At 35.6% G+C, this 21,650-nt stretch overlaps 1 protein-coding gene across 1 annotated transcript; it reads left to right on the top strand.

Annotated features, from left to right (window-relative positions):
* Window positions 1-381: 381 nt before the first annotated feature.
* Window positions 382-21,616, top strand: LOC129262310 (lamin-B1-like). The gene is made up of 10 exons (XM_054900413.2): window positions 382-386; window positions 1,793-1,982; window positions 3,986-4,078; window positions 6,312-6,482; window positions 9,052-9,177; window positions 13,943-14,163; window positions 15,138-15,321; window positions 15,831-16,058; window positions 17,094-17,147; window positions 18,090-21,616. Exons 1-10 carry the CDS (start codon window positions 382-384, stop codon window positions 18,117-18,119), a joined length of 1,302 nt encoding a protein of 433 aa, XP_054756388.2. The 3' UTR covers window positions 18,120-21,616.
* The last annotated feature ends 34 nt before the right edge of the window (window positions 21,617-21,650 follow it).

The raw sequence follows: 21,650 nt of genomic DNA, 5'->3' as shown, positions 1-21,650 counted from the left end.
TTATAGGAGAAGATGCTGGTAATTTAAAAGTCACTTGAGTGAACAACAGGTACAGGTGTACAATACTACGTAATGCTGAACATATATTCTTTTATATGCCTTCACTCTTTTTCTGCCTTAAAATACAAATTGAAATCAGAAAAAAATAATGTTTCTACATGTAGTTCAATAGGCTAGCCGCTAGCTACATGTATGTACTGTACATGTAGCATTTGCTTTTTATAAAATTATATAAAGTGCTTTAAAATGTTTCCATGTGCTGTACGAGTACCGGTATAGTGGGTAGGCCTGTAGTGCCCTGTACATGTGTTCAAGCATATCTTGAAGAAATTGAATTAATGAGAATCAAGCTATATCACATCCATGACTTTTCATATTGATATGGGGTAGGCTACAGTTTATCTTGAAAATGTGACAGTCCTCGTATTGCTGTATCACTACTTGTAATTTGAAGGAAATGACATATATACAGTACAGTACAATGTTATCTGCCTTGTAGAGAATAGTTTACTCTAATTGATTTCTGAATAATCTGTTTGGTAGATTGTTCAGAACTTTTATGCTCTATTGTAGAGTCTATTGACTCATTGCATCGCTCACTGACTATGAACAGTGCAAGAAAGACACTGTACTGTCTTTTATGTCTGTGGGTTCTATGGATTGGTGAAAAATCAATAATAAAGCAACTCTGAATTTATAGATGTGTAAGCAGACAACTTCCGCGTAACTTTTAGGAAGTATTTAAGTATTATATAGAAAAGTTATATACCTAGAGAAGTGGAACATATTTTTTTGTATTTTAATCTTTTTATTTATTTTGTTGTATTCTGTTTATTCATTTTTCATTTATTTCTTTATTTTTATTAATAAAAATAATAATGATATGAACATTTGTAATGGTGCAATAAAGAAAAGAAAAGGAAAAGAAGGAAGATAGAAAACCTACTAAAAAGAGGGGGGTATAACAATTAACTAAAAGCTTGTGTGAATAACCAGGTTTTATTTCCTTATTTTTTTTTTTATAATTCTTATTTTATTTTATCATTATTATTATTATTATAATTTTTTTTTTTTTTTGGGGGGGGCTTAAATCATCACAAAAGCTTTAAAATGACCATTGAATTGTGATTTTATGTATGATCACCCTCCCCCTCTTCAAAATCATTCTGTGGCCCCTGTATTAAAGTGTGCATGACTGTTTTCTTTTGAATGAACATTTTTTCTGATTATTGAAACTTTGTCAAGAGCATAATGACTTTTATATCCTTTCACTTGAGGAAAGTATATCGTTGCTGGTACTTACTGGTAATGTTGAACTTGATTTACAAGCTATTTGGCATGTACATGTACATTTTCCATGTTCGTGTGCATGTACTTGTAGAAATGTATAGTATTTTTGTTTTTTAATGTTATGCAAAATTACTTTAGCAATTTACAAACAAAGCATTATAACATGAAATGAATTACATGTAGGTCCAATTCCTTGGTCTAACACCAGAGTCCAGAGAGGTGTTTATACAACACCAATTAGTATTAAAACAGCATCTGTTTTGATTCCAAACTGGTGTTTCAATACTTCTCTGGTGTGGACATATATAGATTTTGGGGCTGGTGTTAAATGAACACCGGAGTTTTTGCAGTGCATGTTCATATACGCTGGCCATGGCTGGGATTCGAACCCACTGCTGTCAGATTCAAAGCCCAGATATTTATCCATTGGGCCACAGTGCTTTGCAGTCCACATTATGACATACTGTAACTAAAACCATTCAATATATTTTTTTTTTTACAGAGTTGGGAAACTCGAGAAAGAATTGAATGCAGCAAACAAGCGTGTATCTGCACTCGAGGCCCAGATCGCTGATAAAGATGTCAGGATCCGCTCTCTCTCCAACGACAAGCGTTCTCTCGAAGAGGAACTCAACGAGCTCAAGAAGGACCTCGGTAACAAGGAGAAACAGCTCAAAGTGGCCAAGAAACAAGTGAGAATCACTCTTATTCTGAAACCATTTGAGAAGCGTAATGTAGACTCCCGATTGTGGTGACTAGAGTATAGACGTTCCTCCAAAAAGCGAAGATGATGATGGAAAGATCAAAAGTTCAATTGGGCACTTTTTTACGTAGACCTGTACAAAGTGTTTTACATAACAAACAAAAACAGCAACTCTGGAACTGATATTTAAAAAATAAACTTTAAACTGTATTAAAATGATTTACCGGTACCATACATGTAACTTACTAACTTCTCCACTTTTATTCTCTAGAGTATTAAATTTAAAGTGTATAAAGAATGAATAGTAAAATAAAGCTTAAAGGAATATGGAAGCAAAATAACAGTGTGTAAAATCCAATATTACATTAATTACAAGCCCTTTTTGCATTTTTACTACAATCCATCCTCAATTCATAACTTAAATTTGTTGACTCTCATACTAAAGAAACCAAAGAAACAGATATTGTAGTGATACATGTATAGGAGGGTGATATGCAGCAACTTTTTTTCCTTTGCTTGGAGGGGGGGAGAGAATTACTCATTCACTCTGTTCTGACATTTTTTTGACATTTGGACCATGGACATACTACCTACATGTACATGTAATTGCAATGTTTTCAATTCTAGCATGGATCATGAAACCTTGAAATCAATGACACACTAATAAAGGGGCCTGGGGAAAATATGGCATCATGATATTATCATTCGTGAAAAGAAGGCTTTAGTGCCCTAGCTGAACCAATATGGGATCAAGGGACGCCACAACAAAAGGTGGTAAAAAACCACAGGTTACGCATGATTTAACAAAAGGAAGTCAGAATTAAAGGGCCCCAGAACTTCTATACAAACCTCTTTTGTCAGATCTTATAAAATTAAATCCCTAGCTGTAACAAGACAAGATGCAGCATTTGTAAAGGAATTAGGAAACCTGTTCCAGTGACAATACAGTACATTAGATGCAGATCAGTGTTTGTGAAAGATTTGTAGCATACTTCATATTAAAATGTAAATAGTTTCTTGAGCATTGTTTCTTGTTGCTACACGTAGTTCTATTGATAAAGTTATCTTTTTCATTGATATACAAACACTGTTTAATAGCTTGTCTATTTAAAGATTCATCAATGAGATGACCCTATTCACTGTCCATTTATAGACAATGATTAAGATTAGCAAGGAGATTACAACATGTTTCTAATGTATATTTATTTCCTTGAAAGATATTTTTAATAACAAGTGTATGGTAGGTTTGTTCGTTGAAGATAGAAAGGACTATTTAATTGTCACAATATCAAAAATGTGCTTGACTTTTTAAACTTTAATACATTTTTTTTATTTGTACCAAAATGTTTTCAATGAATGAGTGCTAGTATGCAAGTCTATGTCTTCACAGAGTCCTTTTCCTCATTCTATATCTATGGATGACAAAGTAATTGATTATCTGACACAAAAATAATCTTCATTGATTGCTAATTGATTGTTTAAAGGTCAGTATCCAGTCAGAGTATATAATTCCTGATTAAGAGAAGCAAAGACTTTGAGTTCCCGACCTATAGAGGGCACTATGCTCTTTTCTAAAATACTTAAGATTGGGTGCTACATTAAGGAAGGAAAGTGTAAAAGAAAAATCTTGATGTATTGTCTCACATTTTTGTTCATGAATTGTAAAAAGATCATGATGCAATCTTTCAATAAATTTTTATGATGACGGGGGTTTCTCATAGTAATGATAATGTGTGCATATCTACCAAGCTCCCCCCCCCCCCTTTCCCATTTTGTACTGGCTACATGTAGGCTCCCAGTTTTCAATGCTCAGAACTTTTTAAAAGAAATTCCTTCCTGGCTGCCAAATGGTACCCTGTTACCTCACCTGGGTTGAGTGCAGCAAAATGCAATGGATGCCATTATGAATTCATAGACACAACCGCCCAAAAATCATTATTGATGTAAACTGAACTATTTTTGTGTGGTTTTTCATCTTATGTTTGTTTCCAGGTTGAGGAGGAGACCCTTCTTCGGGTGGACCTGGAGAACAGGATCCAGAGCCTGAAGGAAGAGCTTTCCTTCAAGGAGCAGCTGTACAAGGAGGTTAGAATATCTAAAGATCCTTCTATTTATACTTTATCACAACTAGTACCTAATATATGCATACTCTTATTCTATAGCAAATGCTTCAAATTCAAAGTATATTGATGAAATCCACAATTTCAGATCGTCATCAAAATATCAAACCCAAGATAGTAAGCGGCAGGATATTTTTCAGTGTGAAAATAAAGTTTTCCAAAAGAAAGTATCAGTACATGTATAACTCTGTATGGGAACTTTGGTTGGTGGGAGGGGGGGGGGTACTTGCAGTTAGAAAACAAATTATGAGGACTTTTAATATGAGACAAGAAGAAATCCTATTGTTTGTATAGGAATGTGAGACTTGTGGAAACCCGGTTGAAGTATACATGTATCTGAATCTTTCAACGAATACATATCCATTATTTTGAGGCCTGATTAAGTTCTTGAAATTTACGGGTACTTTTGTGACCACAGGGAGGGCATTTAAGAATTACCTGCACAAGGAACTACAGTGAGACAGTCCTCCTACCAAGTGTGGTTAAATCTGCAAATGCTAGAACAAGATTTGTTGTGTAATATGATAAGATGGAACCTGTTTATTTATCAAAATCATCCTCATATCTCAGTTTTTAGAAAAGCAAGGTGATTCCAGCAGGGGACAGGCTGCATGATGCCTGCCACCCTTCCTACAATACTTGCAAGATCAAACCCAGTGGTTTATTGAGAACCTTGGTATCCATTCAGTGGTGCCAAGTGGTACAAACCTCTCACAAAGAAATTCAACTGGATATTTTTTTTTTTTTTTTTTAATTCTAGTGATTATTTACTTTTTTTTTTTTTCATTTCCAGGTACACATTATAGTCATAACAATAGTCAATTTCAGTACATTGAAAATAACCACCAAGTAATATCAAAGTGAAAAAGAAAACACACACACAAAACAAGGAAAGAACACCAGCTACACCTGGGGATTATCAAACAAAATCAAGTTTCTGTTTACTCTCCTCATTAGCTGGTGCTAAAAAGAACACTAACATTGAAATACAGTTCAACATATATTAACAAATAACAATGGCATTGTTCATTGATTATTGCTCAAGTGTGCATGAATATCTGTTGCCTAATCACTGAAAAGGTTCATGTGTTTGGTGTGATGACATAAACAGTTGGTTTTTTTGTAAAATCACAAAATAACTACAAAGGTCTGATGAAGCTTGCATCCTTGCAACTAACTGTTACATGTATGCTTTCTGCATTATTTTGATTTCTTGTTATCGGTACGAAATAGAGTTTTGTATCAGCCTGGTATTCTTTATTAAGCAAGTTCAGGGTACATTAAAAACTTGAATTCAATGTCCCAGAAGATTGTATTCCTGTGCAATCATCATGTTCTTGTTATGACTGGTTTTTTTATTAACATTTTCAAGAAATATGAACTACACATGTTTGAAATATGTAATATGAACCTTTATATAAAAAACATTGTTGTCCTTTGGTCCCAAACTCTCAACGATATGACAAAATTACATGGGAAAATTGATTTCATTTTTCTTTGAAATGTCAATGTCTACTCCCTAACAGTTTGAGGGTTCATTTTTGGCATGGTGAGGCTTTATTTTCATGGACATGATGTAGGGTATCTGGCTCAACAGTTTCTTTTGTTTGAAGGATGTCAAAACCATCGTTGGGCATTTTATGTTCAATAAAAATTACATTCTTAATTATACTGGTATCTTGTTGTTTAGTGTTTACCGTTACATACTGAAAGGTCCAGACACATGTTGTTGCAGTATGGTACTAAAATTGTTAATTGATACAGTATTCCATTCTGTATTCTGTACTATTATTTTCTTTGAATTGAGGGCTTCAAATTGTGAGACATTCCTAAGCTTCTCGATGTGCAATTTTGAAATAGATTTGCAAGTGTCAAATAAATGTAGTTCTGCACTTATTATCCAGGGAACAATTTCCAGATAGATATCCAGGAGCAATCTCTTTTCTCAATTCATTAGCAGCTTTGGTCAAGGAGAAATCATTTTAATAGAGATAATTACAATTTCATGAATTGTTTAGAAGTCCACCTCACAGCACTTGTCCCAGATAACCATTCTCTGATTAACTGTTGTTTCCATGTTTGTTTTGTATGTTTGATATTATTTTCAATAATATACAATAAAAAAAAAATTGAAAGACTTTGATGATAAATCTAATCAATAAACTATCTCTTTCTCTTTTTTGTGTGGTCATCACCAGGAACTGAAGGAGACACGCACCAGGCGTCAGGTGGACATGTCTAGCATCGAGGGTCAGAGCATTGAGGAGCTCAACAACTCCCTCTTTGAGAGCCTGCAGGAGCTCAGGGAGCAGACCTCCGAGCAGACCACCCTGCTCCGCCAGGAGACAGAGTCCCTCTACTTCAGCAAGGTAAAGATTGGTACTCTTCAGGGGGAAAAAAATCACATGCCCTTGGGGTGAATAAGCCCCTGAAATGCCCTACAAAGCCAAGGAAAACTAATGAAGAGCCCCTGAAATTTCCATAATATGAAACTAATACCACATGTATACATAGCATAATTGGGCTGTTCAGCTCATGATGTAGCTCTGGAAAAAATATTTTTTTGCTCTTCCTCCATCAGTAATAACAATTTGATTAAATACTGCCACTAGTAAAGAGTTCAAATCCCACCCCTCTCAACTTGAGATGCTGGGGTAAGGACTCATTTTATGCACCTTTCAACTTTAAAAGCAGGTCTTTTTAAATGTTATTTCAAGAGATTAAAACTTAAATAAGTTGTTCCCTTTTTTACTTTTTTTTTCTTATAGTTATGGGCCCCCTAATCATCCCTCAAGGGCATATGCCACTCCCCCAATGTCCCACTGTCTGGCTTGATAATTGCCTCATTGTAAATAAGTTTTAAAAACATTCCTATTTTGGATGATGGTTTGATCTAGTTTTGCCTGATAACGCCATGTATGGAAGCCCTCGAAAGGGCCTAAATATTTTGTAGTCTTCTTCCAACAGAGAATAAATTTTCAGAAGAGCTGGAATCAATTGTACTCTCTCAGAGTAATTGTAGTTCTGAAAATAAAGCTAGTTCTTGTTTCAGACTTCAACCAGCGTGCTGTGGTTGTCACTAGGCCTGGATGATATTTGATCTGGTATTTGCCTATTACTGACTCCAATTCTAGGTTTTGACAGGTCATGTGGTCTACTTTGGTGATCTACTTTTTAGTTAAAACCCTGTTTTGTAAAAGGAAATCTGGGTTTTCTTAATCCCATTTCATTCCAGAAAACAAGTGTTTATTTCAAGGATTGTTTGTTACATTTTTTCATAGACTTATTTTTATGGAATTAGGAAGGGGAATGAATATATTTTGATGGGATTAGGGAACATTTACCATTCATATTTATTGGCGTCTGCAATTATTTTGCCACAGATATATTTATTACTCCTTGTTATTGCTTTGCAGACTATAGAAATCAGAGTCTATTTGGTGGTTACATAATGTATTTGTTGATTCGTCAAGCCCTGGATAATCTGTTGATCAAACTTTGCTACAACCCTTGGATAAACAAAACAAAATATCAAAGAAGATGCATGCTATGGGGGCAATAAAATGGTAGCAAACTTTCTCAAAGTATTTTCATTTGATACTTGAAATCGGCCACACTTATTTTTTATGGAATTGGGAATGGGAATAAATATATTTTGATGGGATTAGGGAACATATACCATGCATATTTATTGTCATCTGCAATTATTTTGTCACAGATATAGTTGTCACTCCTTGTTATTGCTTTGAAGACTATAGAAATCAGAGTCTATTTGGTGGTTACATAATGTATTTGTTGATTCGTCAAGCCCTGGATAATCTGTTAATCAAACTTTGCTACAACCCTTGGATAAACAAAACAAAATATCAAAGAAGATGCATGCTATGGGGGCAATGAAATGGTAGCAAACTTGCTCAAAGTATTTTCATACTTGAAATCGGCCACACTGGGCAGACAAAAGTGGTTTAGGTCTACCAAAACATCCAGGTCCTCCTTGAATAGAGAGTACCCAAACACAATAGTTCATTCATAAAACCACCTTTATAGCACATGTTGGGGTATTGTGCCTGGCCAGATAATGGGTGCACACAGACTATAAGGTGGAGATGTCATACCCGATATACTGGTAGATTATTATCTGGTTGGATCAATAGTGAAGATGAGCTAAGAAGCTAAATTGTAAGTAGTACTATTAGTAGAATATATAATCCCTAGCCCCACCAGACTCTGCTAGTGCAGTGGGTGTGTGCATGTGGATAAGATTTGGAGCTGTTTTAAGAAGAAGCCATGAGAGTTGTATAAACGTCTTGAAGACATGGGGACTAGTGCTAAGGTGGGGAATATATGACTGAAAAATGTGTAGAACTGCATTCTAAAGCTGCTTGTATTTCAGAGTCTCTGTTAACTTTGCATTTGGTAGCAAGCATAGGGTAATGCACAGTCCAGACAGGCTGGGGCTATCTCAGAGTATCACACAGTGTGATTTACAGTCATGCCTGTACACCAATGTGCACATCACACCCTTTGAGATTGAGAATAACTTTGACTATGCTGTATAATTGCGATGTGTACCACATGCAACTGGGAATTTAAATGTGATTTTTAAGTCACATGTCACACACACTTCTATTAGAAACAGCATCTTGGGTAGTTCGCAGTGGACAGTGAGCTTATTCTGCGTGTCTAGTATCTGAATATTCTGGAAAAAAAGGAGTGGGACTGTTAGAAAGTAGAATAGGAGGGGAATTTGTTGAGCCATAGAGTTAATGTACATTTCACATATGATGTTTGATATTATGTTTTTATATGCATATCACATCTGAACAGCATCTCAAATTGATTCACAGCTACGTAATAAATTGTGATGACCCAGAATAATGAAGAAGAAATAACAATGTTATCAATGATTTCTATTTTTTTTTCTGACTTTCTGTGCAGTTGGCTGATCTGAAGGCTCTGGCGGAGCGTCACAGGAATGATGCCGTCAACTCCCAGGATGAGGTCCGCAAGCTCCGAAGCACCGTTGATGACCTCAACTCTGAGATCACCACCATTCGTGCCCAGGTAGGTCTCCTGTTTTGTTTTGGTTTTTTTAATTAAAAACATTTGGTTGTCTGCATCTTTATATTGGAGCGTGTACCATAAACATGCAAGCATAAACAGTCAAGCATAGTCGTTATGCTTGACTCTACGGATGACTGGAATATGAAGTGTTTGTACTGTGTTTCAATTGATCATGAAATTACTACTACTATCAGTTCAAGTGTCATAGGGCTAATATAGGGACAGTGATTTTCCGCGATCGCGGAAAACGGACGGAATTCACGGAAATTGCCTTTTGAAACGGAAAGTGCCATTTCAAACGGAAAATCACGGAAAACATATTTTTCCTCAGAATACACAGAACAGCAACAGTAATTACTCCAAAATCTCAACAAAATACGAATATTAACTGGCCACAAAACCTCACAAAACACGATCTCACTTCACTACAAAGTATGACAATCCACACATCGTGACTGCTCTTGACTACATCACTCTCGATCGTAGCCCGCGTCCCGGGTCTTGGCCGGCGGCGGGGTCGGCCGTATCGAAAACATTCACATGCAAACAACACGGTCGTGTGTTGCTGCCCTCTACGTTTGAAGATGTAACAGCACGATATTCCGGTCTTGAAATCCAAAATGGCGGATAGGCTAAAGTCGTTGACTGGTCGAAACGATGTCCAAAAACCCCCAAAATTATCGATAAAATTTAATTTAACAAAAAAATAATGCTAATAATGTGAAAGGTAAGGATGTATTTATGTCAGATTTGTTTGTGAAATTATTTTGTGTACCTGCATAGATCCGATTAGAGCGGATTCTACTGCGTTGTTGGTACAGTGGTAGATACAAATTTTGACCAGCGCAGCAAGAGTGATATATTGCTACTGAATGGTAAACGGAATTGCCAATTTTCCGTGTACACAAAGTCTATGGGGAAACGGAATTTCCGTTTTCTGACATGCTGGAACGGAATTTACGATTTTCTGAAACGGAAAAGGCAATTTTTTGAAACGGAAAATCACTGTCCCTACTAATATATGTATGCCAACTTGGGAGTCATGAATGAAATTAATACCAAGCTGTCCTTGAAAGTATACTATCAGGGTATTTCATGTAGATTTCCTAATTGTTTTTGTACATGTATACGTATTAAAGGGCTCTTTAAACATCAATGAAAAAAAATTAACAAGCAGATTATTGCTTTAAATTTTTTAAACAAGAATTCATTTTGATCAACTACTTTTTGTCTCAATTAAAAAAAATGAAGATCTTTCTTTTTTGTTTTAATTCATAAGCAGCATGCTACAATAGGGAAAACCGTTCCAATACTACTTTTTCTTTCTTTAGTGTCAGCTACAGTACAGATTATCCAGTTAATGTTGCAGTTGTCTTATCCCGTAATTGAAAGCAATCCCTGCACTTTATAAGCACCTCCATAGTGTAAACAATCCTTTTCTGGCTTGCAACATTTCCTTCTGTTATTAAAAACAGGTTCATCAAAAGATCAGTTCTGTCACAGCTGAATATGATATTCTCAGAGTACGAGAGGTTTGTGAGCTGAAATCAAAATTCACAAGCCTTAAAATGCATTAAAGCCTCTCTTAAAGAAAACACAAACAAGCAGGTGGTAGTATGCATCCTTGTGGCAGGCCTCTTAATATGTGAAAACTCTGTTTTCACTCAGGTTTACCAATTTCAAAGCTCTTCAGTTTGTGTCAAAATATTTGTACATTACCTCGGAAGCTAATCAGGACTCTACAAAAAAAAATTATTGTCACTTGCCCTGTTGGGCAAGTGATGAAAAAATTTGCTTGCCCAAATTGTTTTAAAATTTTATTATGATGGCACTACTCTTATTTTTAAAGGTCATACAAAATAAGTTAAATAACACCAATTGAGAATCATGTATAGTATAAAAGAACACACATTGAAAAGTTTACTCAGCAACGTAGGCCTGAGTCATTACGTTTATTTTGAAAAAACTTTTCGCTATTTATAAATGGGCGTTTAGGTTGAAAAAACCTTCACCAAAAGTTGCTAAAATTTCATATTTTCCATCTTTAAATATTGGCGCTGATTTCATTAGTTTCCACTGTTTTTTTTACTGGTTTGACATAATATGAGAGATAGTTGTGATTATCCAAAAGATAGTGAAATTTAGATGATGGTCTGATATTTCATTTTATTTCCAAAACAACCACTTGCCCGATTGGGCAATTGACTTTGAGAAATGCTTGCCCGCACGTCATTTTCACCTGCCCGGGCAAGCGGGTTTGTCGTGCCCTGAGCTAATTATATTAGGCACTATTCTGTCTTCAAGTCGTCCCTTATGAAATGCGCAAATGTATTTTTTTTAAATATATTCGCTTTCTTTTGCGCACTCTATTTGTGAAGCATAACACTCAGATTGTGCAGCAGTTTAGCTCTCTTTTACATATAGCAGGGGTGTAAGAGTTCAGATTTTTATCTGATTTCAGATTTTTTTGTTTGTTTTGATTTTCAGCTTAATATCAGCTTATTTTTGGCCTTCCTCCGTACAAAAGTATGGGAGCTCGTTCTATTTCAGACTTTTCCAACACTCTTCAGCTTTTTTCAGATCTGATATAGCAAGTGTTCTTGGCATTTATTACATGTTTCCTGCAATGGCTTTTACTTTGTGTCTTAAATCTCGCAGTTTCAATGTTGATTATGTCATTGCAGTGATTTTTTCATTGGGTACATTAAATGTCATCTAGCCTCTCTGTAATCTGTGTGGCTATGCGTTTTGAGTTGGGCCCATTTCCGTTACAACTCCAATTTTCCTCCAAAATCGCACTGTTTCATACAATTGTATTTTTTCTTATGTTTGACATCGTATACCTATAAAAGTATATATGGGTCAATCCATATATATCAAATCATTCAATGCTTGTCACCCGACCCCCTCCGATTTTCTTTAAACTGGCATCAAATGTGCCCCCAAATGTCTGACGGAAAATTCTGGAATACTTTGCCCCAAGGTCAAATGGTCGCTAAGTTACGGCCTCCCTTAGCAACCAATGTCTGGCCAAACAATAAAGTTTAAATAAAATAAGCTATTTTTTATTGACTGCTGGAGCCAAGTTTGATGACGCAGTGTTCTAATTTTCTGTAAATTGGAAGAACTTTATAGTCTTAACACACACAATATAATATGACGTGGATCTGACCAGCCGTTATTGCCCACAAGGTCGCCGAAAATGGTGTTAATCGTCCACGTCAATGTTTTTGGGTGCATGTTTGGAGGCTCATAACTTCCAAATTCAATTAGCTTAGAACCCAATATTATGCATCTATTTGAAGACTATGACTTGCTCAACAGACCTACAAAAAATTGGCCCTACCATGCCCGTCGATTTCTTGTAGGGCGCCCTCAAAGTTGGATTTTTTTCTAAAAGTTGCCAAGTTCAAGGTCACGAATCACCCCTCGTCCCATCCAGGTGCGACCTCAATTTCTGTATACTGATAGACATTTACCTATATTTTCATACTTACAAATTTTTGTGACCGAAATATTTAATAGCTGGTTTACACATTCGAAAATGGTCGTAAACACCCCAAAATCGATGTAAAACGACACATACAAGTTTTCAGCACCTTTCAAATTAGGATAAATCAAAAATTAAAAGGGAGCAATCACTGGTATTGTCTGTAATGGTAGTCTGTAATTAGAACTAAAAGGATATGCATCACAAATAGTTTGTCTTATTTGCAATGACCTTGAAAAACACAGCTGAAAATCATCAAAAACAATTAATCGGGTCAATTTTCCGTAATGATAGGGCGTTAAAATGTGTTTACACCCACTTTCACTTGTGTGTCATTTCAATACTAATGGTGACTTTAAGCTGATAATTGCAAATCATGTTCCTCTCTGGTTCTATTTTAGGCTCCAAATAATACATAAAGTCATATCTTTTGACCTTGACATTGATCTAAAAATAGCTATAAATGCCCTAACATTAGCATATTCACAACACATGTGAGCTTTACAACACATTTCAAAATTGATTTTCTCACAGACTGAATGCCTGATCATATGGATATTTGCAGTATTGGTAGTCCATAGCAAAGTAAAGGAAAATGCACATTTAGCAGGTGTTTTTTAAACATCAAGGTTTTTTTTCAAACCACAGCTTTAATGTTACTGATCTACTTGAATTGATTAGTATGCTTTTGGGCAACAAATCCTGTCCAGTATTAAATGGTTTGGAAATTCTTTTCTCATTCAGAAACATGTGTATTAGAAAGTATTTCTTTATTAGCAATATATTTCTTCCTATCTTTGTCAAGGAAAAAGAAGTTGAAAGCTTTTGTTTTTTAGCAATGAATTAGATATTAAATGGTATGAAAGGCTTACCCACAGATGAAATATTAAAGTGTACATTGTTTTGTTCTGATACATATTAATCACAGAATTATTGATTTACACGGATCTATTCAGCGTATATTTATAAATACAAATTCTCATCGACATAAGAATTCTATGAGAAGTCATTCTATATAGATGTCAACTAGGTTTGTTTGAAAATGAATGCTGTGAAGAGAGTGTGCCCAAATAAAAAGCAGTTTGAACTTTTATACCGGACAATAGTCGTAAGATTTCTTCTCATTTTATAGTTAAACAACAGCACACATTTTTGTAGAAAAACACAAGACAAAATTTTGCCTGTCATGCTCTTTGCAACATTCTAAAACTTTGAAAGACTGAATAAATCTACAAAATCATTCAGAATACCCACCTGTTTTAATACCTCTTGCAGAACGATGCCCTGATCGCCCGTATCAAGGACCTTGAGAAACAGCTCCGCCAGGAGCAGGATGATCACCTTGAAGCAATCACCCTGAGGGACAAGGAGCTTCAGCAGCTCCGTGATGCTGTCGCTGAGCAGCTCAGGGACTACGATGACCTACTCAACATCAAGCTCACTCTCGACAATGAGATCGCTACCTATCGCAAGCTTCTGGAGGGAGAGGAAACCAGGTTAGAATGAATGCAATTGATATATTTTTAAAAGAAATTTAGCATCCTTTGACAAGGCATTTATCTACAATTACCGCTCTCTGCCCAGGTGTACTGAAAGGGTACCCGATCACAGAGTTTATAGGCAGTCTTTGAGATACAGGCCCGTATTCTGAAGTCAGGTTTAACTTAGACTACGGTCTAACACTCTACTAAAATTATGGGGGGCCAAAAATTCAAAAAAATTGTTTTTGATGTGTATTTCTCATGTTTACTATTTTGTTTCCTTTTTCTTTCATAATGAAGAAAAATACTTCAGTTCTCATTTCCAGACATTTATTAACAATTTGAGTGTCATAATGAGTTAAGACCTTGGATGTGTACTATTGGGGATTTGGGCCCCGATTGGCTCTCCATAGTTAAACCACAACTTTAAACCAGGGTTTAATTTAAACCCGAGTTCAGAATATGGGCCTTAGGGTTTATATTTCCTTGGTTTACAAGCTGTCGGTCTACTTCTCAGATAGTCTAATACCACTTGAGCTAAATCCAATGGGTATCATTTTGGTCTAATTGCCATTTGGTCTACACTCCACATGGTCTAACAAATACTAGTCTAATCATCATGTATTCTAATGCTTATAAATATAAACTAATTTCATCTAGGCCTACTAATTATTTTGCAATTTGTCAAGTAAAAGTTTGATTCTCAGATAGTTATCTAAATCATATAGACTGAGTGGTTTTATACTTACTTGAAATTAGATGAAATAGGTCTAATTGGAAATTAGGCAAATGGTAAATGGTCTTATTAGCAATTAGACCACATAATTATTGATGAACTAGGATTAGACTGTGTGGGATGAGAGTAATGGAAAGCAGACACAGCAGGTCTAGACCAAGTTGCAATTTAGCAATATTAAGTGCATGATTTTCTTTATGTTTGACCTCTTTTCTTGCCTTGCCTATCCCCCCCCCCCTCCTTTCCCTTTCAGGCTGAGAATCTCCACACCCCCTCGCAAGACAAAGGCTGCAGCCAAGGACCCCAGGCCAAGCAAAAGACGTCGCGTGGAAGACGAATCCAGCATCACCCAGAGCGCCACCAACAATGGTGTCGTGGCCATCGTAGAGAGCGACCCTGAAGGAAAATTTGTGAAGCTACAAAATAACTCTGAAACGGTAAGTCCTCAGGGATATGCAGTTTCTTATCGCTGGGTTCATTGGCATGCATACTCATTGTCTCTCATCCCCGTGTGAACTTGTAATCATAAGTCAGTAGAGTTTTATTCTTCTTTAGGATACACTTTTTCAAGTTTTTCAAATTTCGGGCAGGTTGACTGTCTGGTTTTATGACAGAAGACCGACAGTCAACCTGCCTAAAATGTCACGTCTTCTCATCTGTTCCTGCTCTTCATCTCCACTCGCCGATTCAAGCCAGTCTCCTAGTCAAGCCTTTCGTCTTGCCGTCTAATCAAGCTTTTCTACTCTTTCTGGTTTACAGTGCTTTTAAGGACTGCACTTATCTCTATCTACTTTCTCTTAGTCCTTGCCAGTATTTTACACATGGTTTACCATAAACCACTTCCACGTTTGTTCATACCACCTTCCAAACCTTCAAACATCTACTATTATCATTTCCATCTTAATCAACTATTGATTTATCCCCTTTTATTTCATTGCCTCTCCAGGACCAAGCATTGGGCGGCTGGCACTTGAAGCGCAGTGCCGACGGTGGCAGCGAACAATCCTACAAGTTCACCAGCAAGTACGTCCTGAAGGCCGGCCAGGAGGTGACTGTCTGGGCCTCCGGCAGTGGCAAGTCCCAAAGCGCACCCACAGACCTGGTCTTCAAGAACACAGAGTCTTGGGGCACCGGGGACAATGTGGAAACCACTCTGGTTGATGCTTCTGGGGAGGTAAGTGTTGCCAATTTGGAAAGTTCTGAAATGGCATGGAGACATACTCTGCACTTTTTCTCAGACCTCATGTGATATACTAAGGGAGTGTTGCAATAAACATTTGCAGTCAATCGCAAATTCACAAGTGATAAACCACTTTTGCTTAAAGGAAATTGGTTTATACTTGTTGTTTATGCAAGAAAAAACCAAATTTGCAATTAATTATGAGAATTGTGATTGATTTTGGCATCTAAAATGTACTTGAAATTGAATGTAAGATTCTTGTAATGTCCAGTAAGTGAAATAGTGATCAGACCGATCAAAACAAATCCTTTGGCAAAGCTTACTCAGCCTCTGGAAAGTGTTTTGCCAGGGAAAAGAGAGATAATGATTTAACCATAAGGCAATATCCAGTGGCATTAAATAATGTCTGCTGGTCATAATTCTTGTTCTACTCTGGATTATTTATATCTGAAGGGTATCAAATTCTCCATGAAAACACAATAATTGGCATTTAAAGACAAAGTTTTGGGAAAGATAGACATTGTGAGCTGTCTAATTCTGTCCATGATGTTTGGGTAGATTATCATGAAAAAATGATCCACTGCAAATGATTACTCTTCAGATGCTCCTACATTCAATGTATAACAAATCAGATCTGAAACTGTCGGGCCGACAATTGAGATGTAGTCCCACACATGCTAATCCGTGTGAGATCTTCAGGAAATTGGGCCAAATGATTCCTATATAGCACCTGAGCACACGTTCCAGTTGTGCGTAATGTCATGTGTAATTTTAATCTTATGAAACATTCACCAGTACCCTGTCCTCCAAAGAGTTGAAAGAGATGAAAATCAAACTCGAATATCGTTTGATTTGAAAATCTCCTAACCACACAAATATAGATCAATTGCAATTTTGAGATTGATTTGATTCTGTCACAACTCTTTGCAAGATGCGACACAGAAGTGATAATCATAAACAACAGATAATTTCAAACACCAGCTGTTATGGTCTCACTCCCTAATCATATATCTTATTGTTTTATTGCAGTTGATGGCAACTCGCACAGTGATAAAGGAAGTCACAACACATGAATACAGAGAGGTACGTGTGCTTTTCTTATCCTCAAATTTCTAGATTAATGATTGATTGAGGCACTGATCTCTATTCATGATGCAGCACCAAAAAATCAACAACAAGAAGTACCACTGTGATTTCAAGTAGAGCTCATTAACAGTGTTTCTTTACAAAAAAACCTACAAGGCCCAAAGCAGGGGTGTGGGGGGGGGGTGGATTCTGCATCCCTCTCCTTCCAACATGTTGCACAGTACGGCCATGCTGGGTCTAAGTAACATAGCTCTGTAAGGGTTAAGGTGGTTTGATTTCAGGTTGTATTCTATGAACGAGTATACTTTTTTCTGTGTACTGCAAACATTTGGGCACGCTAGTCATCCAAATGTGCCTTTTCGGACATGTATGAGACCGATTTCCCATCGTTTTAAAATTATGTGGTATAGTTTTCCTCTCATGAATTGCATTCATGCATTGATACTTGTCGATACCAATGAACAGGATGTGCCTAATTAGAATACCAACTTGGGGGGGGGGGGGGGGTAATTTGAAGACTCTTTCAATGCCATTGTATTATTTATAATCCCCCTTTTGTCACTTTTGCTTGGAAGGGTGTTAGTTGTTCTTTAGACTGGCACAAGTTAATCCCTTGATCTCAAGTTATACTTGAAAAGATGCAGAGAATCCTGTGTAATAATGCATGTGGGAATGCCTGTTTCTTCTAGAATTAGGTACGGTAAACCCATATGATGGTATTTATGTCTTTTCTTTATCATGTTGAAAATTCATGGAAATAGCCCTCGACCCACATGTACCATTTGTGTCCCCATCATGATAGTGACATGGCTTATATTTCTAATTCATAGATATGATTTCTAGATGTATTTTTGTCACCTTGTAAAATTAAGTAAAAGCAAAAAATGAAACATTTATCACAAAAATATAATATATGTTGTACTTTCTTTTTCGATACAGGGTCGAGAAGACAGATGCACCCTAATGTAACGTGTACTGATGAAACTTCGACAGCACTTTTTAATCACTGTAGAATTCAACATTACCACTCGTATCATTATAATCGTCACTTGCGAGGTTTTAACAGTAGTTTTGTACAAATTTTGTGTAGGTATTAAAAAGTTGCAGAGGATGTCCTAGTTTTGCACTTGGTCAACAATCAATCATGTTTAATCAACTAGTAGATGGAAACTTTTAACCAGCTGCTTTTTATACTTCTACTCGTAGCAGAGTGATCATGCCTTAGATGATTCGAATGTTATTTATCCAATGTTAATATTGTAGGAACAATCACAGATGGGTATTTTGGGGGAATTCTGTATAGACCTTACAGCTGAAATTTTATGAACTGTAAGTGTTGAAATGCAATGTATGTCAAAGTTTGTGTTGAAAATCATTAATCTTATATCAGGGGTACACATCCATAATATTGGATGCTCATGTAGCTCTCCGCATTATTACTCTCGTTTTAGCATGGCAGTGATTATGACGCTCATGCATTCCAAAGATAATAATGATAATAACATAGGGTATTTATATTGCGCACATATCCACCTTGTTAGGTGCTCAAGGCGCTCCTATATTACCCGGCTAAGCTAGGCGTTCATAGCGCACACATCTTTTTAAGGAATTACTTAACATTCATATAAAAACTAATGGATCGTTCTCATGCTTGTATCAAGACTTTTAGCATATGTTGTAGAAATCAAATGTCTTTGTGGTACCGATCAACACATGAAAGCTAATTGCAGTAAAAATATTCATGAGAACAATGACATTGTGATTTTACCTTCTTTCCCGTACCATGAAAATCATGAGGAGATAAACAATTTTTTTTTCTTGTCATGCTTAAGTCTTGTCTCAAGTCATTTAGTAGTTGGACTTTGGATTCAGGAAAAAAAGGCTGTATTGCTTGACTTAGATCCCTCACTTTTCAAAATATGATATAATCATGAAAATGCATAAATCTTCAATGATTATTAAATAAGAGAGACCATCTCCATATGTATCTTCAGTGGCATTGCATTCTAGACATCGTGGTTCCATAACGTAAAGCCTAGTGGCTGATTGTATGATTGATTTTTGTGATTAATGGTACATTGAATCAATGCAATCAGTAGTAAAAAACTGTGCTGTGATCAAACACCTTGCTTTGTAATATGGAATACTGGCATTATGTTCATGAAAATTGTTGTCATGTTCCAAATACTACAAACGTAATATCGACCCCAAATATTGTTCTTTATCAAAGGCTGAAATAGGCAGGTTTCTACATGTTTGTGTGTTTGGCATAGTATACTGACAATTTTACTGTACTAGTTCTTTGAAGTGAATTTGAGAGAGAAAAAAAAATTTGGTAACGCCATATTTGCAGACATGAATCATGAATGCTAAGACTTTGAATGAATTAACCATTTGCTATTTCTGAAGCCTTACCTACCAATTTGTGAATTTGTGTTGCGATAGAATATCTGTGTCATTTTTAATGCATAACCATACTGAAATTGCCTGCCGATTTAATTGAAAATCTGTAATTATTCTGCAAAAGATCTACTTAAAACTTGAAATATATGTACACCGCGGCAAAAGAGGAGTTTCTCCTTTTCCCTTGTTAGTCGGTAGTGTGGGGTTTTATTTCTGATTACACTTTCATAATGAATATCAAAATCATTTGAATGTGTATTGAAAGAAATTAAATATCAAACAGTGACATTTTGGAAACTGCAAGTTTTCACAGAGCATGGCTTCTTAAAAGAATGGGTATTTTAATCTTGTTGTTCTGGTGCATTGATCCAAAAATTTGGTTGCAGATTTAAGAAACAGGCTCATGTATTAACAGTGACTTGGACAACTCCAATACAAAACGAAAATGATCTTATCCTTCCTATTTTAAGGTTCAACACCCTCTTCCCTTTGAAGCTCATCAATTTTATTGTAAATTGTATATAGTTGTAGTGATTAATTCTCTTTTTAGTTGTTTTGATAATCAGCATCTTATTTATACACATTTCTTAACTAGTTGATATTACTTTGTTTTAAATCAGATTATCAGTGTTTGTCTACTTATATTTGTTAAGTTTAAAATTGTTGGAGAATGTAATCTATGGAACTTATTCTTTGATGCTTCTTGGGATAGCAGTATGAACATTATCAGAAACAACTAAATTCCAACTATGATAATCAAACTTTGTTCGTCATTGGTATATTTTTCATTGACATCTTCTGTTATGTAGGAGTATATTCATGTAAGTTGCTGTTTGAAATAATTATTCTTGGTCGTCATATTATGGAGAATATATTTTGATAATCAGTTAGATGTCTGGTTTTGTGACTAAAATACTTGTGCAAGATTTGTTAAAGAACTATGTGTATTCAGTGAATATTTTATTGCAGTATACTCCTTAACATTTCTTTGTTGGCATTAGTGGTGAGCACTTGAAAATTAAAGGAACAAAAAATGATCATCAAATTTGACACTTTACTATATTCCTAAAATATATGTTCTAATTAAAATTATGTATTTCACTTGCCTTTTTGACACAGTATGACTGGATATAGGGGTTAGACAGTAGGTTATCTGCTGTAAAACAGCTAAGTGCATAATGAAAATGCTATGAAAGTAGTCTATATATAGGTTTTCACTTTCAGTTTTTATATGTTTTCTTATGTAAATAGTAGCAGTTTTAAATTAGAAGTAACCATATGTAGTCTGATTATGTTATATTCTTGTTTTTAGTACTTTTTGTGTAAATATTAGTGAATGTGAGAGACATAAGTCAGGTTTTTTTTAGTCACTTAAATACCACTTATGATTGATATATTTGCTTCTAGTTATTGTCAGCTAGGTGCTTTTATAGATTTTTATGCATCTATGTGGAGAAAGAAAAAAAAATGCATGCAACCCAAGTACATAAGCATATGATAAGAAATAAGTTATGACAGCAATCATTTTAAAAGGCATCTGAAATGTTATGAAGTGAGCTTCTATTCTGGTTTGACTCTTAAGAAGGAAATCAACATTTGTGCGTTGAAAAAATCTCACTTTGTAGATGAAGCCATGTGTATCAGAATGGTTTGTCTTAATATTTCAGATGGCTCAAATCCTAAATTTGTCTTATTTGTTAATTGCACATGTGTGACGCAAACATTACCATATCCTTCACTTAAAGTGATCATCATGCACTGACTTTCTTTTCTTCTGAATAAAAATAAAAATATAACCCAGTTTGTAATTCCAGGATTTGTACATTTAATGTCAATTGTCTTAAATTGTTGGTAAACATTTGCTTCTTCATAAACTGTACTTGAGAACATACCACAATAACTTGACTGTCTCAGGTTTTAAGTGAAAATGTCAAATTTTTGTTTGAATAATATTTACCTGGAACTTTGTGGACTGAAATGCTTCTTGTCTTGCACCTCAAACTTGATTCATTGCTGTCGATTATCAGGGTTTGTCAAATTTTCAATAAAGAACCAGAACTGTAGTAATCAATTTCAAAGAATTATTTATTTTGTATG

Source organism: Lytechinus pictus, chromosome 5, assembly GCF_037042905.1.
Source record: "Lytechinus pictus isolate F3 Inbred chromosome 5, Lp3.0, whole genome shotgun sequence".
NCBI lineage: Eukaryota > Metazoa > Echinodermata > Echinoidea > Temnopleuroida > Toxopneustidae > Lytechinus > Lytechinus pictus.
The sequence above is the reverse complement of the archived record's forward strand: the minus strand, read 5'-3'. Positions and strand labels throughout refer to the sequence as shown.